General features: G+C 35.1%; 1 protein-coding gene across 4 annotated transcripts in view; it reads left to right on the top strand.

The window, feature by feature from the left end:
- The window catches only part of CNOT6L (CCR4-NOT transcription complex subunit 6 like), a 107,251-nt gene extending 82,269 nt beyond the window's left edge, over positions 1-24,982 (top strand). For all 4 annotated transcript variants that reach the window (XM_032239838.1, XM_032239836.1, XM_032239837.1 and 1 more), the window contains exons 9-12: positions 7,133-7,284; positions 9,566-9,793; positions 12,360-12,562; positions 17,720-24,982. In XM_032239838.1, coding sequence (XP_032095729.1) covers positions 7,133-7,284; positions 9,566-9,793; positions 12,360-12,562; positions 17,720-17,932 — 796 coding nt within the window. In that variant the 3' untranslated portion in view covers positions 17,933-24,982. The remainder of the gene's footprint in view (positions 1-7,132; positions 7,285-9,565; positions 9,794-12,359; positions 12,563-17,719) is intronic.
- Positions 24,983-26,227: the final 1,245 nt, after the last annotated feature.

Genomic DNA, 26,227 nt, shown 5'->3' on the forward strand with positions numbered 1-26,227 from the left:
GCACAGTATTCTGTAAATCATATTATTCTAGTTTAGTTTTGGGGGATTCAGAATCTATTTCAGGATTTGACAGCACCTGTTGGTCGTCACTATGAACATCATTTTTTGGGATTTAGATGCATAGAGATACTAGAAAATAGAACTTTGAGTAATAAAATCCCAGGTCTCAGCTTTTGCTTTATCCTTTAACAAGTATCATTTACATTCCAAAGCATTTTATAAAATACATATGCATATGTATTTTTTATGTAGATAATGTATATGTAGAAACTGAGTTATGGATAAATTTTTTAGATTCATAATTTAAATTTCTTTTTGCCATGTTTTGTCCTGTAGACTTAACTATTAAGTAGAAATTGAGTCTTGGAGCCAGATACACAACCTAAAAATCAGTAGTGGGGGAAAAAATGAAGATGAAAGCAGACCTACATACTAGACTTGCTGTTCCTGAGGTTAGCAGTTCTGACCTTTTTATCATGCTTTATTTCAAGTCAACGAGAAAGGGAAAGATGAGAATAGCATTTTAAAACAGTGTGGTCATTGCACTGTGGGCAGTCTCTTATCATAGGATTAGGAACTTAGGTTGTCATTGCGCTTAGTTCTTGCTGTACTTCCTAACCTGCTTCCAGTCTCAGAGGTACCAGATAAGGCCGAGTTCTTGCTTTTTTTCCCCCTCTATTATCACAGGTAGTTTTGTCCTTGAAATGAGGGCTTTCAGAGGTTACAGTATCATTTTAAAATGCCACAGTATCATAACTCTTGTAATACTCTGTCTCACTGGTCTTTCAGTTATTAATTTCCTGTGTCATAGGTGGTTGTTACATTTAAAATTTGTATATATGATATTTTTTTGAAAATGAGATTTTGATTTCTACTTTCTAATGCTAATTTCTATTCAGTCTGGGTCATAAAATTATGGCTTTATATTACAGTTTCTGTGCCTTTCAAATATAGATAGTAACTATTCCACTTTAGAGTTTCTTATGGGGTTAAAATAGTGAATGTGGATGTGCAGTGGTTAAAAGAGCTGTACAAATAATAGGATGTTGTTTTCCTACTTTGTTATTTAACCTAATCTCTGAGCTTACCTTTTCTAGTTAGTTATCTTCTGGCACTCTCATGATTACTTAAAGGGACCGAGAACACGTCTTACAGCATTTTATACTGAATATTGAGAACTTCTGTTTGGTTTGGTTTTAACAGTGCTGGTTTGTGATCCAGCGAGGGTCAGAGTTACTTGTTGTGATTATACTGTCATCTTGACTGTATATTACATTGTTCCTTTTTACTTGTAAATGAATTCAGGGAGAGAATATTACTTAAATCCTGTAGATTGCTTTAGTTTCTCATAGTTGGCAGTCAGTGTCCTCTCTCTAGCATTAATTAATTATATCACAACCCACAAAGTTGTTTTTAGACCACAAGTTGGTAAGAAATTGAGTTATGTCTTTATTTGAAGGACTGCTTTGGACGTGTTCTTTTTGCGTGTGAAACATTCAACCTAATAATATTTCTCAAATCATAAAAGGTTGTTGTTGTTTTTTTTTTTGGTCATAGCAGTCTTTATTAATATATGTTGTTTCTTTTACCCATTTGACCCTTCATCTAGTTGTTTTTTTTTTTTTCTCCAAAACGTGAATATACAGAAGAATGCTTAGGATAAAATATCAGCAGGAATAATGCTTTTAGCATCTATATACCAGCCACAGCGTATGAGTAGTAAACTAATGTATCAAAAGAGGCAAGTTTAAGATTTTCCATATTATCAAGGCTGGATGGCTTGGAACAATGGTTGGAAAGTAACTATAAACCAATATGTCTAATTGGGAAGAAACATCTAATAGAAAGAATGGCAGAAAACCTCTGTATTTCAGAATGGTACCTGCATGGAAATCTGTGAGACAGAAAGTATATGCAGAGAAGAGTGCATTTGGTTTCTGTGGGAAGGGAATGTAAGAAGTAGCATTGTTAAGGTAGTAGGGATAGAATATACAGCTAGTGCTCGACTTACAACCATGATTGGTTCTGACAGACCGGTCGTAACACAATTTGGTCGTAAGTTGTGTAGGCTATATGCATGCGGAGATGGTAGTGCTGCTGGAAGCTGGTCCACACTGTCGTACGCCCAGCTGGGCAACGTTTGCGCTGCCAGACGCGGAGCAGTCGTGGCCAGCGATTGTGGTTGTAAAGTCGAATGGTCGTAAGTTGCATAGGTCGTAAGTCGATCAATACCTGTAGGTAATTATATCTTTATTATAAATTTATAATAGTTATAAACAGAGAAATAAGATAAATTGTAGAAGATTGCAGCCATCAGCACTAATGCTAAAAATCTCATTCTTTTAAAAACAGAATACCTGAGAAAGCCTTAAAGCTCACGAAACATATCAATACTCTTATTTACTACAAAGAAGGACCTTTATTTGGTTCAATTAGTTTTCAGCTCTGTCTTTGGTTCTTCAGCCCTTGGTAAAGCTGACATGGTAAAACTTGAGTGAAAATCTGTGCCCTAGAGTTTCTAAGTGTCAGTGGAAGGGAGTGTTAGTTGTAATGAGATATGCATCCTGTTTAGGAAGACTAGCTTTACTTTCCTGGACTTTTGAAACCAAAGACACTAAAAAGATACCTTTAAAAGGCTGAGAAGTTATAAAAGTCAGAAGTATGGCAGTATATACCAATGAGAAAGAAAGTTGGAAAGGTAGTTGCAAGCATCTGATAACGCAGTTCAAGATTTATGTTTAAGGAATTGTTTTTTTTAATGAAGAAAAACCAATAACCGATCATGTATTTTAAAAGTTTTATGAACCTATGATCATTACCAAGAAACTTAAGAAAAAGAGGAAGCTGGGTGAAAGTGCTAAGGCAATGAAGAGGATATTTTAACTAACATTATACACTGTAAATAACAAGAAAGGAATCGACCCAGGGCAGACTGTGTAATCAGTAATTGATGATCAGCAAAAAACAGCTATATACAATTTATGTTTTACTTTCATGATTTCTGTTGAGAAGAATTTTCTTCAAAGTAGAAACACTAAGACCAGGTAAAGAGGAGATTGGCAGACCAAGAAGGTGAGATTGGTAAGCCAAGAGAGTAACTAAACTGCCCTAACTAGTTAGGTTTCCAAATGAAGGTAATTACATTTCATGGTATTAGAGATCTTACAGAAGTGTGGTTAGAGAACTGGCAAAGGTAATCTGTTATAGATACTGGAGTAGAGAAAAAATTCTAGGATTTGGGGGATGGATGAACTATCAAACTTTTCAAAAAGACAGACTTCCCTAGCCTTAGTTTTCTTCATCTTTGCAATGGCAGCAGTAATACCTTCTACTGCAGTTTGGTTCAGAAAGAAGACTCGGAGATAGTTTGGTGTTCAGGAGTTTATTAGAAATCAACACCTGTGGAAAGAAAGTTTAGGAAGCAGAATTGGACATATGGAGAAAAGTGAAGTGTTGCAGACCCGACTCCCTCAGGTGACCCAACAGGGAGCTTTAGAGCTTATATGGCCTGTGAAAGTTAAACCACACGGGGCCCAAATCCCTGGACTTTGAACTTTTGCTTTTGATTTCTGATTTCTAATTGGATGGTGGTATGTGACCATGAGTAGGTAGCTTTCTGCAACTGAAGCAATCCCTGAAGGACTGATGAGGAATCTGAGCAGTATATCTCCATGTGCAAATTTTAGGACTAACGTATGTGAAGTACTTGACACAAATCTTGAGACTACGTAGAGCCTCAATATAGTTGCTTCTATTATTGTTATTTTTATTCTGTCCTATTGAGAAATTTAATTATTTTGAGAGAAGAGAGAATGCTTGCTCATAACATTTATAAATGTCCAAAAGCTGGCAGGGATATTTACTCTGTTAGAAAAATAGAATGATTACTTGTATCTCAAAAATATGTACAACTATCTTATATATCTGTAAAAAAGTTAAAAACGATGAAGTTTCAGAGCACTTAATCTCCAAATAGGTGAATTAATGAGCAGAAGTTCATGAATTTAAACTTAACTGAGGTAAAGATTGCAAGATTGCTGTTCTTAGATTATTAGTGTAAGGAATAAAAGAGGGAGGGACAAAAGTCAGCTGAGACTACAGAAATGTATATGTAGCAGTATTCATTATGGCGTTAGTTCAAATAGCTCATGTAAGAAGTAACTTAAATGTCCAACACAGGTTAAATAAATTATGGTGAATCTGTATAGTGGACTAATCCAGTCATCACAACTGATTTGGAAGAATATTAAGTGTTACAGGAATGTCCCTGATAGAATAGTTTTATTCTAATTGTGCAAAAGTGTGTGTGTATAGAGAAAAGTCTGGGGATTGACTTTTAAATGGAGTTATTGGGTTATAAGTGACTTAGTTTCCTTTGTTCTCATATCTCTACAACAAACATTTAATGTAATAAAATTATTTTTTTCCACATTTTTAAGTACCTATACATGCAGGACTGACAAGACCTGGTTTAAGAGGAAAAAGACCAAAACGTTTCAGATATATATTAGTTCCTGTTTGGCTTATAATTAATATGGCTGTTCCCAAAGTGAAGTTTTAATCATTATTAACAAAAATACAGTTAAAAAAATGAAGGCTGTAGTTCATTTATGCCTAATTGTAGGTACTGCACCTTTGGGTAAACTTGAGTTGTTCGAATGAACTTTTCAAAAAGACAGACATACCCAGTTGTCAGTTCAATTTAAATTTCTTGAGCAAATTTAAACAAATTGTTCAAATGAACAACATCACACATCATATAAGTGACTGATCATTTCTTTTCAGGAGGAGACATGGAGGGTGGGAGAGCATCAACATCTATTGTCAAATATTTAAAGTGGTGTCATGTGGAAGAGAAATTAGATTTATTTTATTTTAAAGAAAAGATTAGATCTAGGTTTAATGGAAAAAATGGGAGAAGAATACAGGAAATAAATTTTAGTTATGACATTTCTTTTCATTAGTCCTGTGCTTCCCTACCCCCCAAAGAATGGCCTAGCTTTGGTAGAAGTAAAATTATTCCAGTACTAAAAATATTACAATTAACAGAATTTTTAGGACTTTTGTACAGAACCCTAGGTTCCTGTAAGTATATCTTAGAAGTTCTGTGACTATTTAGAAGCTATCTCAAAAATTATATATGAATAATTGAGCTATAATTTGAAAATAACATGTTCACTCACATGTTTCAAAAACAAGTTTTAACATTTTGGAAATCAATTAACGTGTTCATGAAGTGCTACTTAGTTAACTTGTTTTGGTGCAGACCTATGAATCAAATTTCTTCTTGCCTGCTTGCTTTTTCTGAGTGTAGGCCACGTATTTACCACTTATATCTGTGAAAATCAGGATTTTTAATAATAATCTGTAACCAAAACAAAATACAAAAATTAATTGGAGACTGAGACTATAATTATCACCTGTCCTCTGATTTCAAATTTTTATATTCATCAAAATAGGTTTCTTGTTTTCAGTGATTGATTTATTCTAACATGCTGTTTTTATCTGTGGGAATCTCACCAGAAACTGTAAAAGGTATTCTACAGCTTAAAATTGTTTGAAGAAGTCTGATACAGACAATGGTCAATCCTCTCTGTAGAATATATTTTGAATCTGCTCACTCTTCTTTATTTCTCTTGCCTTTGTCCAAGCCACCATCATTTCTCATTCAGATAACCTCACAGACTTTCTAATCAGCCTCCCAGTTGTCAGTTCTGGGAGGAACTAGGAACTTCAATTTAGCAGCTAAGGTGATCTTAAAAAATATAAATCAAATATCATGTCGTAGCTTAGAACCTTTATCTCTCCTCCTCAGCATCATTTTATACTCTTTCATTCTTTTCTAACACATAAACTTACAAAGCTTTTTGCTGTCTCAGGACCTTCCACATCTTCTACCTGGGATGCTCTTAACCCCATTCTTCACCTTAGTAACTTTCATCTTTTATGTTTAAGCTTATAGATTACCTCTTCAGTGTAGAGGGTGGAAAATATAGTCACTTTAAGCATTCTGGGTTAGAAATAGGCACATAGACTGACCCCTAACACTTGTCAGGATATCTGACACATTCAGAATTGGAGCAGGGAAGGGAATATTGTTTCATTTAGTACAGCATCCTGTGGCATAGTAAGTCAGTATTTTTGAAGAAACTGAAAGAAGCTTCTGTTTCAAAGCTTGAAGGAAAGTGGGGAGGGGATTTGTTATGAGACCAAAAATTCTTCTGTCCACTGAACACCTAGTACAAGTAATATATTTAGTAGATTTTGATTGCTTATAAATAGTTCACAAAATTAATAAAAGCATGCTGAAAAAGGTTAAATTACTTGACCAAGATCCCACTGCTATTAAATGTCGGCACTAAGCTAATTGTATTAAATCCTACAACTCTACAATAATAATCTGGCATTAATGAAGGAAAGAAAATACTATTAGTACAGAAGCTGTAATCACAGAGAGAGCCATTTCTTCATCTTGCAGAATTTGTTTCTCACAACACTTACACCCCATTGCAGCTTTCTAGTAAAAGCCAGATGAAAAAATCAGTTACTTCTTAGCTGAGGTAGAGGTGTGCCCCTGCATTTTCTTGAAAAATATCTTGATGTGGTGGAAATAGAACTACAAACAGGGTAGGTGAATTGTATTCTTTTTATTTTTTTTCTCATTAACTTGCTCACTCAGTTAAGATTGTGTGCACCTTTAAATACCAGAAAATTCTAGCAATAGCTTAAACAAATGAGGGAAGGGTGATTTTCTCACACAGAAGGCTAGAAATAGGCAGTCCAGAACTGGTTCATCTGCTTCCCCATTTTTAGAAGGTTGGCTTTTGCCTTCCTGTTTCTTATTTCATGATCACAAGATGGTTATTATTTCTCCAAGCACTAGCTGTAAGGGGCAAGGTTTAAAAGCATAAAGTGATAGATGTGCTGTCTTTGCTAGGTGGGGCCTCTGAGAAACTTTTTACGGTAATCAGACTTCTTGTGTCTTAGTGGCCAGAGCGGTATCACATGGCCACTTGCAGCTAGAAAATGACAAGGGAGACAATGCATAATGTCATGTTTCCTTCATTTAACATCTTTTAGTATGATAGTCCAGGTACCTAAAATTATTATAATAATGCATTGTACCTTTTAGATTTACATTGGTGCAAAAGCATACAGTGGAATTTAACCAAGTGGCGATGGCTAATTCAGATGGATCCGAAGCTATGCTGAACAGAGTGATGACAAAAGATAACATTGGTGTTGCTGTGGTATTAGAGGTCCACAAAGAACTATTTGGAGCAGGTGAGTGCAATGTAAAATATTCTTAGTAAGAATAAACACCATCCCAAGTTTTTGCATCTCAAAACAAATGAAGATAATTTTACTATGATTTATTGCAATGTTATCTTGTTTTGAGGAAATCTAAGGGAGATGGGCAGGAAAAGAGCATCAGCTGTGTAAAGCATCATATATTTCTTGGGATATTCTGTGCTCTCTATCACAGTCTTTTTTACTTACCACATAATCTCTGTAAAGTCTTTTTAAATATGCCATTAATCCCAGAAGGATCTTTGAAATAGGGAACGTTTTGGTTAGGCTGAATTTAGAAATTAAGACGACTTGGGCCTCTTTTTGAACTGTATTTTTAGCTTCTTGAGTTTGAATCTTTTGTCTTTAAGGTTAAGGACTTGTCATATTTTCTCTACTTTCTTTGTTATATCTCAGTCATTGTCAGGGTAAGAGCAGGATCTTTTATCTGCATGGTACTTTAGCATTTTAGATTATTTATAATTTCCTTCAGAGTCAGAAAGTCATTATGTACTTTATATTATAGAGACCTTTTTAATCCCTCCTACTGCCTGCCTTGGAGCATTTCATTGTTTACTAGTACATTTTAAGCAAGAAAGGAGTGAGACCACATCAGGGTTTTGTTCTCCCTGTACTTTTTATAGAGGAAAAGATTATTTTTGCCTTGACTATTGATCTGAATTATTCAGACCATAGATGTATGTCAAACCTTCTTTTCTCACCATACTTCAATTTATCCATTATCACAGATAATCTTTGATATGAAATTTTGATTACTTTTCTTACCCCCTCCATTTTTATCTACTTTTATGTCCTTTGCAATCCTCCTCCTCCCAAAAGTTTGATGCTTTTTTTTCTGATAGTGTGGAGAAGTTCTTTTGGCATTTTACTCCTCTTTTAAGGAGTAGATGAGTAATTCTAAATAGTAGACACTTTCACATTCTGAAATACGTATCTCTCATACTCCTAGAAGGGGAATTTATAGTAGTACTTATGGCTCCTTTGAACGGGAAAAGTTTTAATACTGTGAATATTTAATCTGTGGCTAAAAGTGACACTCTAAAACTTCTAGGAAAAGAAGATAGCTTAGAAGATTTGGCTACAGGTATTTATCTTATCAAATTGCTTTAAAGGTGACTATGTCACATACAACAGATACTTCAGTTTCTTGCTTTCTCAACATTGAAGATTATTATAACTTAGCAGGACTGGAAAAAAACTTTACCAAACTAGTAGACTTAGAAAATTATAGCTCTTTTCCCCCAAAGTTTATATTCCAGTAGAAAAATTTGAGACATTTCTGTATAAACTTTAAAAGAAAAATTAAATTTGTATGTTCATGGATAGTTCAATAGTGTAAAAGTATATAGTAAAGTAAAAAGTGAGAGATTCTTCCTCTACTCTAGAAATAACTCTTGATTTCTCTATAGAGTTACTAACATACAGTATGTGAATATATAAATAGTTTTATATCTCGAATAATTTATGGATATGTCAGTAAATGTTTACTGTGTTTAATTTTCAAAAATCTTAATGTATTATCCTATCCACCATTTGGAAAGTACTATGTTAATGTTTATTTTAACAGAATTAAAAAACATAATAGTATAGAATTACATGGGGGAAAAAAAACCTAGAGATATTCTAATTGAATATTTCCCAAATGAATCTGATGAAGTTACTGACCCAAGACTACGTAAAATAATTAGTAAGAAAGGCAAGCCTAAAACTGAAGTGTCCAGACTTTTATAGTACACTACTCTCTAATTCTGGTATATGGTATGAATTTGTGTAGGTAGCAAATCGCTTTCTTATTTTATCTTATATAGGTGAATATAACATACTGCCTTTTACTATTGACCTGACACTGTTGTGCTGTGTTTTGCTTCGGAAATGCAAGATGAATGACTAGTAGACAGCAGGAAGAATTTAAATTAAGGTTTAGGTAACTCAACCGAAAACCTGCCTTACTACATTATTGTGCTATTTAAATGATAGATATTTAAAGGGCTGTACCAAAGCATGTTGTGGGCCAGATTTAGCCCATGGGCTACAGTTTGCCAACTTGATCTAGGAGAGTAAATCCTATAGTAGGATTATCAGAATGTCAGCCCTTTAGCTTCTAAGAATTACTTTATGAGATAAAAGGGAAGGTATAAATTCATGGAAAAAAGTAAAGAAGTGGCTATGGATCATTTTGAGAAAACCCAAGGATGCCACATTTCTTGAAACATAAAGCATAACTTTGTCTTCTTTTTGTAATATTTAAATTTAGGTATGAAGCCTATTCATGCTGCAGACAAACAGCTGCTTATAGTGGCAAATGCCCACATGCATTGGGACCCAGAGTATTCTGATGTGAAGCTCATCCAGACCATGATGTTTGTCTCAGAGGTTAAAAACATTCTGGAGAAAGCCTCTAGTAGGCCTGGCAGCCCAACTGCAGATCCTAATTCCATCCCGCTGGTGCTATGTGCAGATCTTAACTCATTGCCAGATTCAGGTATTTATAACATCATTTCCTCACTGCCTTCAATTTCACTTTTACTTTTGGTTCAGAGGCCAGCTAGCTCTTAAATTTTGAGTAGATAATTTCTCTTCTAAATTAGGGAATGTATCAGCAAGAATCCCATGGATGGGACGCAGAGTAATACAAGAGAGTTTAATAAAGAAGCTATTCCCAAAGGTGTGTTGGCTGGTTCAAGGGAAACAAAGCAATAAATGATGCAGTACTCTGCCACTAGGGGACTTAGTAGTTGATCCGTTTATCACCCCTATACCTAAAAGAGAAAGTGGTGGGAGCTGTCATCAGAACTTAGAAAAAATACAGTTGTAGGAAAGGGCCATATAATAGGAGTGATAGCTTTGAATTGCATGAAGCAGTCAATCCCTGGCAAACCAACAAGGGAGCCAGGGGAATATATACTCTTACCTTACTCTGCTTCTGTCCTCTGATCTCCTGCCAGGCTGCCCACTGATCAAATCCAATAGAAGCTAGAGGGGGGAGGGATTTGCAGTTGATGCAATAAAGATCAGCTTCCTGAGGCACAGAGTGTACTGGAGAGGGGTGATCTGAAGGGGCAGCCAGAAAGTACTCATTACAGGTAGCTCTCTGGTTTTTAATAATAATAGCAACTTTTAAGTGAATTCATTAAATGATATTTGGTTGCTATTAGTAGGTACAGAAGAATGACAAAAATTCTCCTGCGATTTCATATTACTTCTTGAGCTCCACTAAACTACTTTATGTCTGAACTTACATCATTTTACTTTTTATAAAAATCATTTCTGTATTTTAGGTATCAAATGAAAACATTAAAGTATTACGTAATCTTTTGCTAATACCAAAGCATATGCTAAATCTTGTGTATTATCACTACTAGACTGTTTTAAATTATTTAAAGGAACAATAAATCTAACCTAAATGCTTACACTTGGAATATTAAAAAAAAAAAAAAAGTCACTGAACTTGGAAAACATCTTTTGCTTCTTAGCAAATAAATGCTGAAATTATTGTTCATAAATGTTTGTCTTTAACCTCTAACCTAATTGGCACTTTAACGACATGCTCCTTTCTTAATCCTTTCTTAAGTTGAATTGCTCTCAAGTGCAAGTTTTTCTCCTACTATATTTGATTTGTCAAAGCCAGTTAGCTGTCATCTGGTAGCACAACATAGTGAACTGACTCTAGTGCCAGAATATCATGCTTGGATCCTGATTCTGCTACTTATGAACTATGCAATCTGTGACCAAGTTTCTCTCTCCCTCTCTCTCTCTCTCTCTCCCCCTCTCTCCCTCCTTTTCTCCCTCCCTCCCTCTCCTCTCTCCCTCCCTCTTCTCCCCTTCTTTCCCTTCTCGCCACTCTCCCCTCTCTCCCCTCTCCGAGACAGTTCGCTATTGTTGCCCAGGTTGGAGTGCAGTGGTGTGGTCTTAGTTCACTGCAACCTCCACCTCCCGGGTTCAAGTGATTCTCCTTCTCAGCCTCCCAAGCTGGGATTACAGGCAGCACCACCATTCCCAGCTAATTTTTGTATTTTTAGTGGAGACAGGTTTTCACCATGTTGGCCAGGCTGGTCTCGAACTCCTGACCTTAGGCGATCCACCTGCCTTGACCTCTCAAAGTGTTGGGAGTTTACAGGTATGAGCCACTGCACCCAGCCTAGTTCCTCATTTTTAATAAGGAGATAATCATGTTATCTACTTTATAGAATTGTTTATGAAATTTACATGGGTAAAGCACTTAGAAGAGTGCCTGGCATGTGGTGAACACTAGAGAAATGATAGTACCTTCTGAGCTATTTACAATACTAATATTGTGCTCATCACATATTCATTATAACTTACTATCAATCCTTATTACAAATAGATGACTCTAACAGTGTTCACTAATCATCATAAATGTTTTGATACTGTTTTCATGTTTGCTAATTTAGTGGAAGCAGTGCGCTTTTCTGAATGCTGTTCTTCTCTTCAGCCTTGCATTTTTAGCCAAGTGATATACTTCTGGCATGTAATGTTCTTTATAGTGTCAGACTGAGAAAACTCACTCTAGCTCAAAATAAAGAATGATATTGTCTAGCTGACACTAGACATTGAAATGAAGATGTAAGATCTGTTTTTGTTATAAATGACTTTTTATTAATATGCTCTACTTAACATATTTGCAAAGTTGTTGATTGCTTAGAATGGGGAAATGCTAAAGAGATAGTGGTTTGGAATAATTTTCCAAAAACATTTAGAGTTAAGATTTTTCCTGGCAAGTGCCTTCCTGGGTCCTGGAAATCATTTTTAGCCTGAAGAACCACTAAGGAAACTAAGGATATTTTTGAGTGTTCCTGATATATTTTGTTCTGAAATAGGCAAACACCCTTTGATTCATTTGATCGAATCCTATGAAATGGCTGGTATTTGATTTTTAAATTTTTAAACAATGACAAAAGGCAGTTTTATATGGCTCAACCTAGTAAAACCACTCTCAAACTGATGGATTAACCTGATAACAAGACTTTGTGTAAGCTTTGTGTAAGGTCTAAATGCTAAATGGAAGTGTTTCGTCTTTATTCCACTAGGTGTTGTGGAATACTTAAGCAATGGAGGAGTAGCTGACAACCATAAAGACTTCAAGGAACTAAGGTACAATGAGTGTCTTATGAACTTCAGCTGCAATGGAAAGAATGGAAGCTCAGAAGGGAGAATCACACATGGCTTCCAACTTAAGAGCGCCTATGAAAATAACTTGATGCCTTACACCAATTACACCTTTGATTTCAAAGTGAGTGGCAGCCTTTGGGCAGGTGTAAAAATTATTTCAGATACAAGCATATGACAAGAGAGGTATAAATTCTTTATGATTAATTATATAATCTTCAGGAATTTTTAGATTCTTAAAATGTCTAGGCTAAGTATGCACGTAAATATAAGTAGGTTTATTGGGTTTTGTGGCTATTGTTAAGTTCTTTTTGCTCTCTTGTTTGTTTAGATTTCAAATAACATTGATCACAGTAACTTCTAAAATGCTCACTAGGTACCAGGCACTGGTCAAAGCACTTTGATGTATTAATATCATTAACCCTTACCTATTCAAACCGTTCCTAACTTTCAGCAGTAACTATCCCCCTGGCCCCCTACAGAAAAGCACCGAGTATAGCAAAACTTACTTTGAATGAATGTATGTAGTATTTCCTGAATATTTTCTTTGTACCTTCCATTGATATCTTAGTATCTTTAAATTTTTCAGGTTTCTTTTGGGGATAGGGTTAGAGAAGGTTGTACTTCAGGTCTATTTTATATCCATGCATTTGTACTATTATATTCCCAGGTAGTGCAACACTGTAAAAGGAAAAACGTTTTTTTAACAAATATGAAAAAAAAATGGAAAGGCTGATTGTACAGGACCAGCTATTCTTTAGAAAGACAGATTGTGGTGGTTTTATGTAATCTCTTTCCCAGTGCTAGTTTTCTGATCACTCTATCTACTTGTAGCTCTGCTATTGTACCTCTCTTTGACTTTCTGGCCTTTCAGACATTTATAGTAGAATCTTATACTATCTGGAAAAATGCAAGTGTTAGAAAGTGGTTTGCTATAAAAAGCCTAGAGAGAATTAATAAAATACCAAAGGAAATTTACAAAATGGCCTCTCTTAGATCTCCAGTAACCTTTTTCTATTTTTAGTGTGTGTTAGCTCCTTTCCAAGAAACAAATAGTGGGAGGAAGAAAGGAAGTTCGTGTGTTGTTACTAATCAGCTTTCATGATCATGTCGTGAAGAAAAATTGCTTAGAAATTGAATCTAATTTAGTATTTTTGCTATTAGAAAAGATAATTCAATCCAGTGATAATTCATTTTGTTCCAGTCACTTGTAGGCAGTGATGTGCTGGTAAATATTTAATAATGAGCTTTTTGGGAAAAGCTCTGATTTGTGGTATTTGCCAATTTCTATAGTTTAAGTACTTCTACTGCAGCAGAATCTAGTCTCCCAACATGATACCATTGAAGGCAGAGTTGGGAAGAGGTGATAAGAAAACTAGTACTAGCTGACTCTAGCACATCATTGCTGTTATGTAAGCTTAAAGGAACACCTTTTAATGATGCATAGTTTACCATAGCTTAAATCCTATTCTTGTAACTGTAGTGATATGTATCTGGCAGCCTAACCGAGAAAACCTGTAATAAAGTTCCCAAAAATAAGTGTTTAGCAATTCCATAACTATTATTGTTGTTTGGGTATGTGTGTAGGTAAAAAGAAAAAAAATTTTTTTCTATTTCACAGTCTTTTTTTTTTTTTTTTTTTTTTTTTTTTTGAGATAGGGTCTCAGTTTGCCACCCAGGCTGGAGTGCAGTAGTGGCAGGATCTTGGCTAACTGCAGCCTCAAACTCCTGTGCTCAAGACATCCTCCTACCTCTGCCTCCCAGGTTGCTGGGACTACAGGCACATACCACCATGCCCAGCTAATTTTTTGTATTTTTAGTAGAGACAGGGTTTCACCATGTTGCCCAGGCTGGTCTTGAACTCCTGGGCTCAAGCAATCCGTCCACCTCGGCTTCCCAAAGTACTGGGATTGTAGGTGTGAGCCACTATGCTCAGCCTGGACTTTTAAAAGGCTTACTTTTTACTTGTCCTTAAATCAAAAATCAGAGAAACACAATTTGGGACATTAATCTACCTTACTCAGTCATCTGAATTGGTTTAAAATTATTTATTGACAGTCCTTCAAAAGGTCTTATAAGTGTTAATAATTGAATCAAAAATCCCACTGAGACATTTACATTGTTCAAATAAGTACGGTTAAAGAACTAGAAATGCCTGGCTCAGAGAGTGTTTGATGTTTGGTTGTATAAGATAGGATCAGAGAGAAAGATAAAGGTATAAGTTGGTGGGAAAGAGGCATATATGGGAAGATCAGTAAGCTGGCTGGATAGATGGATGGGATGAGAGGATAGAATAGTGTAGGAAGGAAGTATAGCTAGAGACTAAAGTAAGGACACACCTTGAGTAGAGAGAATTGAGCTCTTAGTCCAAGTAACAGAGAATTAACTTCAGTTTTATACATATATTTTACATAATTAATGCTATCCCAACATTGAAAGCAATCAGTAAAAAAGAATAACATCAAATATAAAATGCCATGTGATCAGCATTAAATACAGAACCAATTGTATTAATGAGGGGCTGCTGTATCAGTGAGGTGTGAAATTTTGTTTGCTTGGCTTAGCATTTGTTTACTTTCTTGGTCCTTGACCAAGATAGAAATGTAGAAAAGAGATATTTAGAGTTCAGATTCATTTAATTGCAAACTGATTTGGAATGAACTGAAGGGTAAGCAATTCGAAGAATTACTCCTTTTTCAACATTACTTTCAGACCAGGTAAGTTTAATAAACAGCTTAATTCAAACTTACTGCTGCTGCTCCTCACCCCACCCTTATCCTCTAATCTGAGGGTGTGCCCAAATCATTTAATTAAAAAAAGAGGAAGGGCAGCTTTTATAGCAAATAGTAAACTTTTCTGTTAACATTATGAAATTGATACTGTAATTTTCTGGCATTGTTTTAAAAAACAGAGCGTAATGGTAACTCAGTATTTTCATTGTGTTTTGACTTTTTTCTCAACTATAGTTCTATAGACTTATACAAATAGTAATCCTTACTAATGTAGAGTGCATTTTCCCACATTAGTATTATACCTTTTAAAAAAGAAACTGACTCAAAAGGTTAAAAATCATTAGTCTATAACCTCCTTTGTGCATATGATCAAAGTTGGAGATCCTTCTCATATATGCATATGTACAAATATGCTGGGTGAATTCACAGACATAACCTGGCTAAGAGTTTTGATAAGAGTTTTTACTCTGGGTATTTCAAACCAAGAAAATAGTTACAAGTGATATGTTCAATTAAAAACATCTTACTTCCTGGAGTGTTTAACATTTTTATCTTGGAGCCTACCTTGCAAAGAACTCTGGCAGCTGATGTGTGTGATGGCAGTCTAATAAAGTTGTAAGATAAAGGAGGATTTATTTTGTTTTGTTTTGTTTAGGCAGAGTCTCACTCTGTTGCCCAGGCTGGAGTGCGGTGGCGCAATCTCAGTTCACTGCAACATCCACCTCCCAGGTTCAAGTGATTCTTGTGCCTTGGCCTCCCTAGGAGCTGGGACTACAGGTGCACACCCCACACCCAGCTAATTTTTGTATTTTTAGTAGAGATGGAGTTTCACCATGTTGGCCAGGCTGGTAATGAACTCCTGGCCTCAAGTGATCCTCCTGTCTCGGCCTCCCAAAGTGCTGGGATTATAGGCATGAGCCACTGTGCCTGGCCTTACAGGAGGTTTTATTCACCATAAGTAATTGAGACTATTTGATTTATTTTATTTTAGAGTTGAAGTAAAAAGTTGTCCCATAACTTTTTGCAAAAAAGTTTCTCAGGGAAATAAAACTACGCTGATCCTTATTAACTCATTTTCTAAAATATCACTGTAAAACCAGGCATTATAACCAAAAGGAAAAGATAATGCCTTATGATCCTATCATTTTTTGAGTATTTGAACTTGGAGTCCCGTGGACTCCAGTAAATTCCTTAATTTGTGGCAAAGTAAGGTTGGATAAGGGCTGCTCTCTTTTTTTATTTTTTAAGAGACAGTCTTGTCACCTAGGCTGGAAAGCAGTGGCACAGTTATAAGTCAATGTAGCCTCAAACTTCTGGCCTCAAGTGAGCCTCCTGCCTCAGCTTCCCAAGTAGCTTGGAATATAGGTACATGACACCATGCCTAGCTAATTTTTAATATTTCTGTAAAAATCTGGGTCTCATTATGTTTACCATGCTGTTCTCAAACTCCTGGGCTTAAGCCATCCTCCCACCTCAGCCTTCCAAATGGCTAGGATTACAGGCATGAGACACTGTACCTGAATCTTCTCCCTTAGCAAAGGAACAGTTTTGGTATTTTGATGTTGGTCAAATAAAAATCAATCAACAAACTGAAATAATTGTGTCTAAAATCTCACAGCATAAAAATCTGTTTTCATTAAAAATTTTTATTTTTTAAGTAGCCCATTTCATTATAATACCATTTAAAGTATTGGCTGGAAATCATCAATAGTATTTGTAAATAGGTTTTTACAGGTGTAGAAATATTTCTCCCTTCTTAGGCTCAGGTTCTCTTGATATGAATAGGAATTAGATAGGAAGATATTTGACTTTGCTACCATGCATACACAACCTGGGATAATAATAGCCCTCTAGTTTTAAAACTTACTGATCAGACAAATCAAATTATCTAGCTCTGAGAGATAAAACTGCTATATAAGGCTTCCTGCTGAATGATTTTTGATCAGTTATCCTTATGCTGCAAGGAAATCCAGAATTTACACATATTTGTGAAAATGAGTATTTTAAACTTAGAATAGTTAACTGTGTAATGTTTTGTATGTATGTAGCAAATCTGGGAAAGCTGAACTAGAATTAGCAAATCCATACTCATGGTTTACTACAGGTTCAGTCAGGTGTGTTTAGATATCTTGTTATGCAAATAATTGAAGATGATGCTATTAACTATGTATGTGCTTTTATAAATATTATTCTTTACTTCTAGCCAATAGGATTAGTACAGGTTCCATTGTATTTATACTGATATATGAGATTTCACTAAACCAAGCAGGCCAATTCTAAAGATGACTAGACATAATTTAATGGGTTTAGCTTCTCAAATTATCACTTATGCAGGAATGGATTTATGATTCCAATAGGGTGTTGTGTTTCCCTATTGAGCCACCTTTATTTCATGTAATACCCCTTGAAGATTTGAGCCTTATTTGACCCACTGTCAAGACAACAGGTACCAGAAGAAAGGGTACTCAGTTGTTTGGTTTTTATAAATTATGGATTATTGTTTATATATTTTGAATTTTTCTTTTTTTCCTACCCCAATCTCTTTTCAGGGCGTGATTGACTATATTTTCTATTCCAAGACTCATATGAACGTGCTTGGTGTCCTGGGGCCTTTAGATCCTCAATGGCTGGTTGAGAACAACATCACTGGGTGTCCACACCCTCACATCCCTTCAGACCACTTCTCACTGTTAACACAACTTGAACTCCACCCTCCACTCCTGCCTCTTGTCAATGGTGTTCACTTGCCTAATCGGAGGTAGTGGAGTACTGCCCCGCCAAGACGGGGATCTGTTGCTATGGACCTGTACAGTTGTAAATCAAAGTATGTGGAGTGAAGTATGGCCATACTTAAGCTGCTGCTTCAGGTTTCTTTCATTATGTGTTTGCTGTAAGACTTTGTACATTTTTGTGCATATTGGCATCATTTGGCAGTAGGGCTGGAACCAAGTATTACTCTCTTTCCAAAATTTTAATTTAACATGTTTTTAAATTGGACCTTCTTTATATTGTATTAAGAGCCAGCATTCAGAATTGCTAAATTACCAATTTGAGGCCCAATAACAGTGTATTTGTTTTTCCAAAACAAATACTTTCTTTTGGATGGTTTCAGTGAGCCAACCATTTTTATAAAGGCAATTTTTTTAAAACTATAAATAACAAGGTTTTAAACTGAATGATGATATGCCTTCCAGGGAAAACCTTCTTGAATTTTTCCTTTATAACAAACTGATTTTTGGATTCCCAAGTCATTTGCACATCAACAGAGCACTTAAATTTGCTTACTCTCTGCATAACTGTGATATAGCTTCTATGCATTATAAGAAAATTTGAAAAATTAAAGATGGTTGCACAGTATGCTTTAATAAGTATATAACACCATGTGACAATTTGTTGCCAAATGCTGGTTGGTTGGGGTTTTTTTAAGGAATCACTTTTGTTTTTTTGTCCCCTCTATTAGTTATAACCTTATTAGAAGTATTAATTCTAAGCCTGTCTCTCAAGTTTATTTATAGAGAAAGAGTAAGTATTCTATATTGCCACACATCTTGAAAATAGAATGCGGTACATTTAGGATGCCCACAGAATGAATTTTTTCTTACTCCACTTCAACCTTCTTTTCTGTCTGGTTGTATTGGGAAAACAGATGTTATATGACTTATATCGTTTTCGCTATTATAGTCAGACGTTAAAAAGAAGAAAAAAATCTGCTGAATAAAAAGGCCCTGATCAAAGTTTCAGATGGGAAAAACCATACAGATACTTTATGTGTTTCCAATGTAGGTTATGTGGCTGTTGGTTTTTTGAGATGACAGTGCAAAGGATTTGGGAGAGAGAAAACAAATTTGGGGCAGATGAAAGCCTTGGGTCATTTTCCAGACTCTAGCTGCCAAATGACCATCATATGCTTTTAATCTTTGTTTCTGTTTTCTGTCAGGGTTGAATTAAGAAGCTACTGGTTTATTCCCAACTGTTGATGCCTTTAGATATGTTGGAATCTTTTTTTTTTGCCTAGGAGGGGCCAGTTGAAAATCTGTGACTCAAGAGGCAGTAAACAGAATACTGTTTTCTGGGGAAAAATTGGTTGGCTACTTGATGTTAATTATGGCACAGTAACAGGAAAAGGTTGTGTCTGTGTTTTTAAGTTTTTCTTTATTCTGCTTTTTTGCTGCTATAAGAGTTTTCTGAAATTTATATTTTAAACTTTTCATGCACTTTACTGTTTCTAGTCTCAAAATGTGATATTTTTAATAAACAAGAAATTTTCCATTATGTGAATGAAATTTTAAAAGAAAATAGCCTATATTTGTGTCTCACTAATATATAAAGTACAGGTCAAATTTAAATTATTTAATTAGTTTTAAATATACACAATTTGTCTCCTCTTTCAAACTTATCTTAGGCTGTTTTATTAGTCTTAAATGATGCATTTTCTTTGGTCATTTTATGCTAATTTCTTCCATAGTAAATTAATCGGGCTATATAAGATAATATTTCCCCAGAAGGGTAATTTTACTGGGATGAGGGTGGTGGGATGATGTAATATCATACATGGGCTTGCATCAGAAGGGTTCTGTAAAGCCTAAACTCCCTTTTAAAAGTGCCTAGTGATAGAGGCGTTGTCATCTCTTATAATTGGAATGTCGCCGTAGTTCAGTGAATTTTGATGTAAATAAAATATTCTTTTAAAAATGTTAAAGTACCAGAATAAACAAAAATAAATGACCCTTAAGATGACAGATTTTCCTCAACATGCAGGTTTCCCTTCTTATATACCTCAAGTATCCAACATCTAGCCATGCAAATTGATTACATGAAGCATAGTACTGGAAAGTAGAATAGCATGAAAAACTTAATTTTGTGGACATTACCTTTTTTTGTAATCAGCTACTGTATGTTTTATTTTAGATGTTTTGTTTTGGGTGGGTTTTCCCACTCTGGAGGTATATGCACTAACAAAACATTTTCCTCCTTTCATATGCGCATGTTAATTAGCAATGTGAGCAATATTTCCTACCATACTTCACTCCCAATATTTTTTGAGATGTTTGTATAAAATGGAATTTAAAGTTCACTTATGATTGTATATGAACCACAGAGGAGCCCATTTATTAATAAAAAACCTTTTTTAACAGTTAAATGTAGAGGGAAAAAATAAAAAAAAAATTGGGAAACATTGTAAACAGCTTAAGTTTATTTTGTGTATGATTGAGGCACTCTGTTGCAGGAAGGTGTGTAATTGGGTTCTCTCTGCTTCAAATGTGCTCTTTCAAACCATTCATTATCCTGTGTATTTTTAATGTGGTTTTAGTAAATGTTGGTAGTAGCTCTGTTGAAGTAGGTAATTGTATTATGTTTTGGGTGGTACACTCTTGGGGCATGGTAACCCAAATTTCATGTGCACGGTTTCCCTTTAGCCCACTGCCCAAATTTCACACACCCTTCACCCTTTGTTCCCTTTGTAAAAGGAGTGGTATCTGTTTTGAGCTGCCAATTCAGATGATCAGAAATGCTGCTTTCCTCAGCATTGTCTTGTTAAAACGCATGCCATTTGGAACTTTGGCAGTGAGAAGCCAAAAGGAAGAGGTGAATGACATATATATATATATACATATATATATATATATATATATATATATATTTTCAATGAAAGTAAAATATATATGCTCATATACTTTCTAGTTCTCAGAATAAGTTAATAAGCTTTATGCCACTGGGCTGCTGCATATTTTAATCAGAAGATAAAAGAAAATCTGGGCATTTTTAGAATGTGATACATGTTTTTTAAAAACTGTTAAATATTATTTCGATGTTTGTCTAAGAACTGGAATGTTGTTTAAATTTACTAAAACAGTGTTGTTTGAGGAAGAGAAAACTGTACTGTTTGCCATTATTACAGTCATACAAGTGCATGTCAAGTCACCCACTCTCTCAGGCATCAGTATCTGCCTCATAGCTTTACACATTTTGATGGGGAATATTGCAGCATCCTCAGGACTGACATCTGGGAAAGGCTCAGATCCACCTACTGCTCCTTGCTTGTTGATTTTGTTTTAAAATATTGTGCCTGGTGTCAACTTTTAAGCAACAGCACTGCCTAAAAGCAAGCAGAGAACAGAATCCCAGCACCATTCTATAGGCAACTTTTTAGAATTCAGATATAGTAAATCTGTTCCAGATTTATGATGTTTTATGTAAAAAAAAATTTTGTATAATAACATAGCTGAATATTTTTGTTTCATTTCTTTGATGTAAGGCGTGTGAACGTTCGTTTGAATATCACATGTTGAAGTCAGGTATGGCACAATGGGTTCTGAGACCAGCTTTTCCTCCCCTCCCATTTGCCTTGTTCCAAGCTCTTTCTTTTCAAATTACTTTTCTGATATTCATAGGCAAATATTTAATTTTACTAATTAGCATCCTGTGTGAATGTATTAAAGAAGCCACTGTGTTTTAGTGTAGTTGGCAAAAATATAAAAGCTCTGTTTTTTATTTGCCCCTATTTTTTTGATGTCTAAAAGTTATATATTAAATCACAGAGAAGCAAGGGAGATATGTAAGGCTCATATCACTTGATTCTATGGTAGATTATATTAGAATTGAGGATGTGGCACATTAAAACTGTAACATGGGCAAATATAGTGTTCTATTTTAAAATTCTAAGTTTACATTGTTAAATGGGGGGAAATTTAAGTTTGTATTTGCATTTCCAAGCATTTCTAAAACTCACTAATGCCATCTATACTTATAGTATGAAACAGCAGAGTGTAGAAAGCACAAGGAAGAATAGGCTAAATATATTCTTTGAAGAACCAGAGACATATAACCATATCCTTATGTCATTCCTAATACATGGCTAGATTTTCTAATGATAAAAAAATGACTGTGTCCCAATGCTTATTTATTTGATTCTAAGCTTTTTTTATTCTGAGTTTCTGAGATATTTTAATAGCTTTGCAAAATATGCTGACTGATCAGTTTTTGCTACAATAATGGTTTTTATAGCAAGCAAAGACTTTATGGCACATTTTCAAAATAGCACTCATACATACTTAAGTTTTGACAGAAACGTGAATTCTCACATTGGTAAGATACTCTTTTTCCCACCTGCCCTATCCTTTGAAAAAGGTCACTTTTCTAATGTGTAGCAGATTCATTTACCCCTGTCCCTTTGAATTGTATCATGTTTGAAGAATTGTGTGAATTGTAGGTAGACAACTTAGGAAAGCCAGAAACTTAAAGTTTTGAATTTGTAGACAGAGGAGAACTTCTATACTATGGTTGCTTTGGGTGATTCTAATTTTGTAATAGCACCATGATCACCAAAATTAAATTCTAACATTTTAGTACATCTTTAATCTGGCTTATTTACCAAAGTTCTAATCCGTTTAAGAACAGAATGCCAAGAGCATCTCTCATTTTGTAGAATGATGTGCTCATCTTTATAAGTATCACCTAAAAGTTTGAGAGTAAAAAGAAAGCAGCAGCAGCCCTATATTTATACTATAGGATGTCTTGAACAAGATTCACAGAAAGAAATAAAAAAGCAGTTCTTTCCAGGAAGGTGGTAAGGAAGAGCATGCTTATTTCTTGTTTTAACCAAATACATTCTTTATGTAAATGTCTCTATTAAACCACAAGTCCTACACCAAGAAATAGGTGATACCAGGAAAATACCAAGCTTTATTAACCTAGTTGGCAATTTCTTGTGGCTTAAGTCTGGTTAGACTTGGGTTATTTTTGGAACCAAAGGAAAATAAGCATGTTGAGTTCTTCATTCAACAGACATGACATTGAAGTAATGGAATATTTTTTAAGCAAAATAGCTTTCACTTTCAGAGCATATGAAATAAGGACATTTGTGCTTATTAAATGTTAATTTTTATGGTACATTGTATAAACTGAGTAGCATTGAACTGCATTTAGAAGTATGTCATCAGAAATAAATCACATTATGAAAAGGATGTACAAATGCCAAGTGATATGACTCTTTTGGCATGGTAGCATGGTCCATTCAGCTTTCACAATCTTTCAGGGAGTATACATTGGTGTCTATTACTAGTTATTTTTTTTTTTAGAACCATCTCAAATTTTAGATAATTTCCCAGTTGTATGTCTGTCACTTTAAAGCATAAGAATCATGGTAACCCTCTCAGAAGTGGTCCTTTCTTGCTCATTTCAGTTTCATGCTAATTTCAGATTACTGATGTATTGTCTTTCAAGCTATCAATTGTTGTATGTACCACATTTATTTAATTTGTAGTTATCTGAAGTCACAAAATTGGTTCAGCATTGATGTCAAACAATGGCTTTGCTTCTTACCAAACAGACTTAGTATCCTGCTGCTTGTTTTAATCTTGATGCAGTAAGTGATGCAGTATCTGGGTTTGTATTTACTTAAAAACTGTACTGTCCTTTCTCTGTGCTTAACTTGCTGAAAATATATTCCCTTACCTGTGAAATTCCTGAGCGGTGCTCTGCCAACTTCTCGGGGGGAGGGATTTGAATGGCTGTGTTACTGCACACTGGATCTGGAATTGTTTGGGGTTATGAGTGGCAAATTTCTTAAACACCAGCAGCACTGAGAAGTGCACTATGGGCATTCGTATAGTTGTCCAAATGCAAACAATTTTTTCATCTTGGAGAAGCTGAGATATAGAGTTCAATAGAAATACTTGGAATATTTTGAGAAAGTTGAATGTTTCATCTTTGGCTTTGTTGTCTCTGGAGTGGGGAAATATAGAGGGCTTTTTTTTTTTTTTTTTAAGAGAGTGTTTATGTGCTTTTCTCTCTGTAAGGGCCAGGGTGTTGGTCAAATTCACCATGGATTAATTTATATCTTCTATTGTGATTTTTTTCAACTATGTAACAAGTGCCAACTAATTGTCCATGGGACAATCTACTTTTCCACTCAATTTATCATTTGAGTAGGGAAAGGTTCATTTATTTTCATTACCTGGCATTAAGTTAAAGAATTCATTATTTTGCATACATTTGAGTCATTTTGTGGCCTATAAAGTGTTTTTGTAACTATCTAATTATAATGATTGGAAAGCAAAGCACATGACTGTAAAACCAAGCAAGCTGTTTTACTAACTTTTTCCCTGAATACTTGGTAGTTTCTACTGACACTATTCCAAAATAAATTCTGCTGTTTTAGGTTGTATATTTACTTTGCTTTTGTTCTAAGAAAATCCAAGCATTAAATCAACTTGTTATTGTGTTTAAGTAATCAGTTAAAAATCTAAGTTTTTTTTTTTAATTAGAATACTTAATGAAGTGCCATGTACTTGTAGCTTGCTAGTGTTTAATGTTTAATAGACTGGTTCTGTAGGTGTTTTAACCATTTAACACTCTCTGCCATCCCTGGAGAAAGTGGTTCTTCTCTTACTGAACACATTCTCTCTGACAAAATCACCAGCTGCTTTATTTTTCTATTTATTACAGTTAAACAGTTGATGAGGTCTGAATCTTGACCAAAACTGCTCAGCTGAGATGTTTTTTCACACTAGACACTGTACAAAGTGTGCGTGCAAAAGGACACGGTTGGTAGTATTTTTTCATTAATGTGAACATTGACTAAAAAAGCAGTCCTGCCTTTTAAATCTTGTGGCAGCTCAGAAGGGAGGTGCTTAAGAACCTTAACTACTATGTCAGATAACAAAATATTTTTTTCCAATTTGGAGATTGGTTACTGCTCACACATGATGTATAGGGCTAAATATATGCTTGTTTCCTTGCACCTGTGTACTTCCCCTCTCTCCCTCCCTTTCTTTCCTCTGTAGGCAATAAATGGCCATTTTGCAACTGTATACCTTTGTCTTGGTTTTTGACTCTTTATTTGGGCAGTATAAAGTCTCTACTTTTAGGTTGGTATGTCTCTTCTAAAGTGAAGTAGGGAGCCAAGATAATTCAGGGAAAAATCATGTAATTACAAATTTATGCTACATTTTTTTTTCTAAGTACATCGTTTAAAATAAATTCTGAAGCTAGTTACATGACTTGCTTTGTCTGAAGAAACCAGAGCAAAGGGACATATGTCACTTCTGAGTGGAACTTTAAGGGCCAGTCTTTAATTTGCCATATTTTCTTTTCTTACCTGTGTGATCATAGAAGCGTATGTTGAAATGAAACCTCTCATTTCAGATCTTTTAAGTGACTGATGAACAGAACTCCCGTGCTGTCCTTTGGACATGTAGTGTAAGAAACAACTGCTAAATCTCAGTGTCTTTATACAATAAAGGTTTGTTAGGGCTTAATTTAGCCAAACCTGACAGACAACCACCAGACAAATCTGCTGAGTTATCAGTACTGAAGAAAACAACTGGACTTGCTAAGATCTCAAGTAAATTCATTCAACAAACATTTAGACATCTTCTATGAACAAGGTGCTGTGGGATGTTAAGATGAAAGACATCTTTATAATGCCTATCCTCTGATAATTTACATTCCAAATACTTTTTATGACACAGAAGATGAATTCAAGTGTTTTAGTCAAAGTAATGATATCTTAAATCAGAATCTTGCAAAGGGGAAGAGAGAAGGCATACAGTGAAATAAGGAATTCTGCAAACTATGTTTACAGATGTTCAGCTGAAAAATTATTTTAAAATAAGGTGTGATAGAGAACAGATCATTCTTAGTGAAATAAAAAACAGCTGTGCAGTTAAGTGCTTGGAAAAGATAATGGTAGATTATTTTGGAACAGATTGTGAACATTGACACCTCAGTGCCTGTTGACTTGTTTTTACGAAGGATCCAATGTGAGTTTGTCACTGACCCTGAGGACCTTGCCTTCACAGAAGACTTTGTGTTGGCCAGGCTTTAGGAAATCCTCCAAAAGTGGAATCACCTTCACATGAAGTGGATCTTGGGGAAGTTATTCAGATTTCAAGATAACTGCCTTGTTAAGGTACCTTTGCGATGAGGCATTGAAGACATTCACCAAGTGTCCTTGCCTTTCACCACGTGGCGTTAGGCAAAACGTATGCTCAATGATAAAGTGGAGATGAACTAAATCTCATGAAATGGCTCTCCTAAAAGCAGAGACCAAGACA

Source organism: Sapajus apella, unplaced genomic scaffold (genome assembly GCF_009761245.1).
Source record: "Sapajus apella isolate SASKATOON/1434 unplaced genomic scaffold, GSC_monkey_1.0 scaffold45, whole genome shotgun sequence".
In the NCBI taxonomy this organism is placed as follows: Eukaryota; Metazoa; Chordata; class Mammalia; order Primates; family Cebidae; genus Sapajus; species Sapajus apella.